This window comes from Pezoporus occidentalis, unplaced genomic scaffold (assembly GCF_034315485.1).
Source record: "Pezoporus occidentalis ecotype Australia unplaced genomic scaffold, CSIRO_AGI_Poc_V1 ctg50, whole genome shotgun sequence".
Classification (NCBI taxonomy): Eukaryota; Metazoa; Chordata; class Aves; order Psittaciformes; family Psittacidae; genus Pezoporus; species Pezoporus occidentalis.
This window is the reverse complement of record NW_026915836.1, coordinates 3775090-3782692: the sequence shown is the minus strand read 5'-3', so window position 1 is coordinate 3782692 and position 7603 is coordinate 3775090. Positions and strand designations below refer to the sequence as shown.

General features: G+C 44.6%; 1 protein-coding gene across 11 annotated transcripts in view; it reads left to right on the top strand.

The window, feature by feature from the left end:
* The first annotated feature begins 607 nt into the window (after positions 1-607).
* The window catches only part of RPS6KC1 (ribosomal protein S6 kinase C1), a 91587-nt gene continuing 84591 nt past the window's right edge, over positions 608-7603 (top strand). For 5 of the 11 annotated variants that reach the window (XR_009968195.1, XM_062637069.1, XM_062637068.1 and 2 more), the window contains exons 1-2: positions 608-760; positions 5630-5665. Coding sequence is in view for 8 of the 11 variants with exons in the window: in XM_062637069.1 (XP_062493053.1) it covers positions 656-760; positions 5630-5665 (141 nt within the window). In the remaining 3 variants the exon portion in view is untranslated. Of the gene's footprint in view, positions 761-5629; positions 5666-6515; positions 6630-6752; positions 6963-7603 lie in introns of those variants that run through there. The other 6 variants (XM_062637071.1, XM_062637066.1, XM_062637067.1 and 3 more) reach the window with 5 other exon arrangements.

The window sequence follows — 7603 nt, the reverse complement described above, 5'->3', positions numbered from 1 at the left end:
CTCTTCATCAGGGACTGCAGCGATAGGACAAGGGATGATGGGTTCAAACTGAAACGGGGCAAGTTCAGGTTAGATCTGGGGCAAAAGTTCTTCCCTGTGAGGGTGCTGAGGTGCTGGCACAGGGTGCCCAGAGAAGCTGTGGCTGCCCCATCTCTGGCAGTGCTCAAGGCCAGGTTGGACACAGGGGCTTGGAGCAAGCTGCTCTAGTGGAAGGGGTCCCTGGCCGTGGGGAGGGGGTTGGAACTGGATGAGCTTTAAGGTCCTTTCCAACCCAACCCATTCTGTGTTTGTACGATTCTATGACCATGACCCCTTGTCCTCCCCCATGCTAGGCAGGCTTTCAGACTCCGGAAAAGGCCACATCCAAGCTGCCCGTTAGGAACCGGGGATACTCATAACCGGCAGCTGGAAGCGGTGTCTCCCTCTCCAGCCCCGCCGAGGCTCAGCCTCTCCCACCGCTGAAGCATCCATAAGTGCACCGCGCCCGCCCCTCCGCAGCAGCTGCTCCCCGCGGCGGGCCCAGCCGGCGCTCCCCGCGGCGGGGCGGACCCGGCCGGGCCCTCGGCACCGCCCGGGCGGGGCGGAGCGTTCCGGGGCGCCGCTTCCGCCTGTGTCGGGGCCCGGCCCGGCGCGGCGGCGGTGTGTGGGGTTCAGCATGCTGAGCCCGCGGGAGCGCGGCGGGGACCTGGCCCGCTTCTACACGGTGACGGAGCCGCGGCGGCATCCCCGCGGGCACACCGTCTACAAGGTCACGGCGCGGGTGAGTCAGCGCCCGGCCCCGGCCTCGGCCTCCTCTGTGCCGGCTGCAAGCTCTGTCCCTCGCCCCCAGGTCCCCGGGCCCGGCCGGCCTCCCATGCGGTCTGTAAAGCCGCGGCTGCGTGCGGAATAGAGCCGCACACGGCCATGGGCATCCTGGCGTGCCCTGCGCTGGTCGGGCCGGTCGCGGTGTGGAGCCCCCCTCATTGAGGACGGGTGGGAGGGGAGGAAGGAGGGCTCGGGCACGGCGGGTCCTCTGAGCTGAACCTCGGTCGTCTCCTGCGAACTTGTGGCTTCACATAACGTGATGGCCCCCGGGGCGCTTCGCAGTGTCAGTTTCTTTCCTGTTTGTTGCAGGTTGTGCTTGAATAGCTTACAAACATCAACTCTCTGTTTATTTATTTGTCTGTTTCCCTGTTTGATTGTAAACTTGGCAGCGCTGGGGTAGCGGTTGGGCTTGATGCTCTTCCAGGTCTTTTCCAACCTGGTGGATTCTGTGATTCTTCTCCCAGTCTCTCATTTAGCCTAATTGTGCTGTCTTCCCACCTGCCCCACAGTACAGTCAGCTGTGGGAAAAACCATGGGAGCAGGGTATGTAGGTATAGCCTGCACTGGAAGCACGGAGCTCAGTTGGGTAATATTTATGCAGCCCCTTTCTGAAGGGTTGCATATGCCCAGCATTCAGCCCCATTGGGGACAAGAGCGTTTGAGTGCGTAAGAGAGGCCTAGCAGGAGGAGAAAGAAAGCTGAAGCGGAGAGCTGGCTTGATGCTAGTTTTAGTGAAAGCTCCTTCTGTTCCCGTAGGGAAATTTCCTGCTTCCTTTTCTCCTCCGCTTTCCTATTTAAGCCAAAAAGGGAGGGGAGTAAGTGTGGAGATAGGTGCAGGACGAGTTCAGGTCACAGGTATGGTGGGATATATTCAGAGCATCAGAAGGTGTCATGGAGGGACAGAGTTTATTTAAATGACCTGTGATCTTGTAGCTATTGCAGCTGTAGACATTCTGCCTGTGAACAGTGTGGGTTTTTTTATGTATCTTCTCTAAATTCAAAGAATACAATGTTCTGTATGTATGTATATATTGTAGCTCTCGGGTTGTTCAGCTATGATCACTTTGTGTGACTTGTGAAATTAAGATACTGTTTTAAATTCTTCCTTTTTTTTTTTTTTTTAAATCAAACATACACGTACAAATCCACCCACCATAAATGTGGGCTGTGTTTAAAACGTTCTTTTTAGTCCAGCAAACTGCAGTATTTGTTAAAGGAAAAAGGAAAAGAGGTGTTTTTCTCTCTGATGTTCTAATCTAAAAAGCCTTTCCTGAGATAGAGAACGGCGTCATTATCTCTTTCTGCGCTAGTCATGATGGGCTGTGCGAGTGTGTTCTAAAAAGTTGTGTCAGTGCAATGGAGAGTAGTAGAAATGAGCCAAGACTTCGCTTATTTTACTGAGGTGACTTTGTTCTTACTGGCTAAAGCCAGTTAAAAGGCTCTGTGATGCTTTTGTTAATGCAGAATTGTTCAAGAGCAAGCTATGGCTCCCTAGTGAGCAGTGTTGCTCTTTCTCCCTGCCCCACAAGTTGAAGATGCTCTGGTGCTTTTCCAAGTGAGGTAGTGCAGAATCGGGCAATGTGCTGACTGCGCATGATTCAGTGTAGAGCATGGAGCTGACCTGTCTGTGAGCTGTCCAAATTAAACTGAGCTAACCAGACATCATTAGTTCTCCAGGGTGTTTTGATATCTAAATCCTCTAAAAGGAGAAAATATGACTTCTTTGCAGCAAAGGATGCTCTGGATTTACAGATGTGGTAAATGCCCTATCCCAAGGCCAGGTTGGATGGGGATTTGGAAACATGGTCTAGTATAAGACATCCCTGCCCATGGAAGGGGATTGGAACTGGATGGTCCTTTCCAACCCAAACCATTCCATGAGTCTATGATTCAAATAATTCTATAAATAACCTTTGTTTCAGTAAGGCCCTGTCTGCTAATCTGTTATGGAGTACTTGATACTTGAAATGAGGAGTTAGATGCTGAACAAAATGATTTAAAATAAAAAATCTGTTGCACTCCCTTTTTCTTTCCTTATTCCTCCCCTCCTGTTCCTGCAGTGATCTGGCTCCATGGCTGGTATCACAGCGCTACAGCTGTATTTGCTGATCTGATGCTCAGCAGCTTTGAGGGACTGCCAGGAAAAAAGTGAGGTGGATCTTCCCGTTGTGTTGAGTACCCTTCTGGCTGAGATTTAGCGTACTCAGTATGTGCAAGTGGCGACTTTGGGTTCATTTCAGTGGTCTATGAATCCTTTGTGAAATGAAGATCAAGGAACTTTCTGTTGTAATATAACGTATTGCAACAGAAAGATGTAATTAATATTAATATATTAATATTATATAGTATAATTATGGATATGCAGGCACTTCTTCATTATGTCCTAAACATCTGACTGAAGGCACAACCACCCATGCAGCCTCTTCTGAGTGCTAAGGTGGTCTATCCTTACGACAGCTTTTTCTTAAAGACTTCGTCTGTATAGCAGAGAATATGTATTTTATTTTCTTATAAACTGTGGAATAACAGTGAATGCAGACAAGATTAGATTAATATTGCCTTTTATTATATTCATTTCCAAAGATACAATAACCTAAAGCGGGTTACAGTGTGAGGAGTGTCCTCAATGGTATCTGAAAATATAGGCCACAAATAAAAGTTCAGTTAACTTTGAAGATTAGATGATTAAAATTCTGATGAGTTATGTTGTATATCTGCTGGTCAGACAAAGAATAGGATAGTCTGAAATACTTTGTTTGCTAGCCAGGATCCTTGTAGGATCTATTTTCAGATCCTAACACAGTAATTATGCATTGCTTAGCTCATCGCTGGGTATCCTGATGATATTTTTAAGGATAAAGCTGCTTGCATTACAGATTTGTAAGAGTTGACTGCATTGATCCTTGTGGGAGGGTTAAAAACATGCACTGAAAATTTGGGGGGGGATTGGATAATCTTTGCCAAGTCTCTAGGTTGTTTTAAAGGGGCAGACCTCTTCTCAGGTTGACCTTCGGAAAAAGATATGAAGAACAGAGTAGGACAACACATAAATTATTACGTACTGACTTAAAGCTGGCATGGCTGGTAGCTATAGAAGGCGATGTAACATTAGAACAAGTATGAAACAGGGTCTGTGGGTTTTATTCCAGATTCTTACTAACTGGCTGGGTAATTACTCATCTCTCTGGGTCTCCTTCTGCCCATCTGGTAACTTACCTAGCTGCCAAAACTGTTGCAAGGCTTTAACTAAAGGTGAACTGCAAAGCAAAGCAGTTGTTGTGTGCCCTTTGGTATTCTATGATGTGTAGCCATACCTGTAATACCTTCTTCCCCCAGCTCTGCAGGCTTCTTACATCAAGTACACCAGCTATTAGAAAAGAAGGTTAGTAATATTTCACCAATTGTAGATATCAACTGCCTGGTAATGAAGGAAGGAGCAAGGGCTGCCAAGGTTAAAATTAGGTAAAGTTGCCAAATGTTAGGTTACTGCAGAGTGAGGAGAAGTTGAGGAAGGTTTTACTAATGTAGACTGCGCCGGAAGAAGAGGACTTTGATGTGCAAGGTGAGAGAAAGACTTCTGAAGAAGAATGTTTTAGGTCTTTTGAGAGCTTGCTAGAGGAGGTAACACTTTTCTGCCTTGCCTCCTCCAGAATGTGTGGAAGATGAGTGGCTGGGCTGTGGAGTAAACTGATGTTATGAAATCTGGGAGGCTTTGGCGAGGCTTCCTGAAAAATGAAAGGGAGGAAGAGAGCTAATATGCGGGGACTAAATATGAGGGGTTTGTTGCTGTCACTTAGCAAGAGGGAAGTGTAGATTCAGTGTCTTCCATCTTAGAGCAGCAGCTCTAAGCGTGGTGTTTGCGGTTCAGTGGGATGGTGTTGTAGCCTCTGGGGTGCAGGTAGTGTGGACTCCTCGCACTTGCCTACTTGCATCACTTATTCACAGCAGTGATTATTCTGGGGTGTGTCACTGTGGAGACTCTCAGTTGCATTGAGAATGCCCTGTCTTGCTTTAGCTAACAAGAAGCTAATTACTTTGTTAAACAGCTTTGGCTGTTATAATGAAGGGTATACTGACTTGCACAAAATAATTGCAGTTATGAATTAAAGATGTCTTGATCTGATTTGTTTGTGTGGATATGCGCTTAGTGCTGTTTATAAGCCCAATGCAGAACTTGGATTACAAAGGCTTTTGCAATCAATATTTATTTAAAGAAAAAAAAATCCTGACAAAAGACAGGCTTCTTTATGGTGTGGAGCCAAGCCTTGTTTTCACTGCAGTTTTCCTTTGGACAAAGTCATTTATAATTGATCAGGCAAAGAGTGTTTAAGGAGAAACAAATACACAAGGATCGAGCCAGACGTGTGTGCGCATTGATGGCTGTAAGTAAAGTGGAAATACTGCCTTAGTAAATGCAAAGCTTCGCATTCACAGTGAGGTTGTGTGCGGCTTTTATTAAGCCAAGTAGCTTCAATTAGCTCCGCTTATTGAGAGTAATGTGGTCTTAGTATGAATTAAATAGGAAGAGACTGAGAAGGTGATGGGGGATGTGCTCTTTGTTTTGAGATGCCTTCTGTGCCATTTTGCCTATAATGGATGTCTATTTCTAATCGGAGGGATTGACTCTGCTGCTAAAATACTTCACCGTATTATATTTGGATATTAGACTTCTCTCAAACTAAATGAAAACACTTCTGGGTGCGGAGGAACGTGCAAGTGTTTGCCCCTTTCATGATTTTTCTCTTCAGCAACAGATCACTGTCTATTCCTCAACTTCCAAACTGGAAATCCAAGCGCTTACATGGGTTTTTGTTTTGCTTTTCAGATTGTTTCAAGAAAAAATCCAGAGGATGTCCAGGAGGTAACAGTTTAAGCTTGTGCAAATGTCTTTGTGTGAATCTCGCTATGCCTTTTGAAGCATCTGTGGTATAATTTAGCAATTTCTGTGTGTTTTGTCATTGTAATTCTTTTATGTTTCCATTTGTCTTTAACTTTCAGTTGAAAACAGTAGCTAGTGTGACATGTTGCAGTTCATTCCTCAGTGATGAATCCTGACTTGAAACAAAGTCTTAGGGAGTAGTGTGTCTTTTGATGACAAAACTGCTTTGATAACTTTTCAAGCTCTTTTCTTAGGGATGGAATTGGCAAATTGATGGTTACTTGACTCCTACTGGTAAAATTAGAGATCAGTCCACAGTCCAAGTCTTAGGTCTCAGCTGTAGGTACTCTTTTCTGCTTTAACCAGTACTTCACTGAAAAGCCTACACCATTACTGTGTATTAGGGGAAATGGAGGAATGTAGAGTAGTTGAGAGAGATTAGACTGCAAGTCATGGATTATGCCTGTATCTCTGAGGCTCCTTTAGCAAAGCATAGAACTGGAAAATACTAAAGCTTTAAAACTGCTTACTCTTTGCCTCTTCTGAAAAGGCTCTGAATGAGAGTGCTGTATTCTCGTGCCTCTTTAATACCTCAAAAGACTGGCAGGAATCATTATTATTGAGACCAAAAAGTACATCACGTGTGTGTTGTTTGTGGGGTTTTGTTTTTTAGATTACACCCCTTTTTTTTCCACTCCCCCTTGATTTCTTCTGGACTAATGGGCACTGGTACTGTTGTATGATGTACATGCAAAATCCTTCCTTCAGAAGGACAACCTTATGGCTTTTCAGGCATTGTGTAACATATGCATCTGTTCAATTTCTGGTGCAGTTTCTTACTACAGTTGAGGAGAACCTGGATAGTTGATGAAAGAAGAGCCCATAAATGAATTCATTGCATCTCTGTGTGGTCAAGCATGAGTTACTGATTAGTGGCTTGGCAGAGGTGAGAATTAGCTAATACACCTAACACCCTTTTGTTGCATCCTTCTTTGAAATCCTGGGAATCAGACAATCATGAGCATTCATGCTTTTTGTATTTATTTATCCTTTTTTTTTTAATCTCTAGGAGATTAAAATAGCCTGTCAGAATCAGAGAGAATAATGGATCTGGGTTTAGAACTGCATTACTGTAGTCTAGTTTGGGGTTCACCTCTTCCAGGAAGACTTCTGAATTGAACTTTCCCATGGGCACATTCTGCCCTTACCTTAATCTTCATTTGTGGGAAAACCACTTTATAGCAAGCTGTCGATGAGCCATTCATCAGGAAAGTATATTGTAAGTGTCTTTCAGCTAGAGTATTGCATGAATATATGTTAAGTAGGTTTGAAACAATAGCAAAACACTATCTTTTAGTCATTGCTTTGGTTGTAGCTTAGCATGGCTGTAGATTAGCCATGTAGAGACAATAAGGGGGCGTGAATGTGCTATGAGCTTATTGATGATTGCCCTTCATTGTACCAAATTGAGTGTATTGTGTGTGATAGCATGTTAGGTGTGCTGTGATTCTGTTATAAGTGAGCATCTGGAAGTACCTAGGTGTTAAAAGGAATATCCTAGGTGGTAGTTGCCACACTGAATTGTAGTCGGAAAACCACACACCTTGTGAGCTTTTCTGTTTTATATTGGTTGCTTATGTTTAATAAAGATTGTGGGCAGCCTTTGAAAGAAAAAGAATATGCTCCTAACCTGTTCCCGTGAAAATAAATGTTCCTCAGCTTTCCAGAATTCTCAGAAATTCCATAGGCAAAATTTTGTGCACGCAACCACCCTGTTGCTTTATGATCTGTCCCATGCAAACCCCTTCCTGTACCCATATATGTAGCGATAGGACAAGGGGTGTTGGGTTCAAATTAAAGCAGGGGAAGCTCAGGTTAGATCTAAGGCAGAAGTCTTTCCCTGTGAGGCTCTGGCACAGG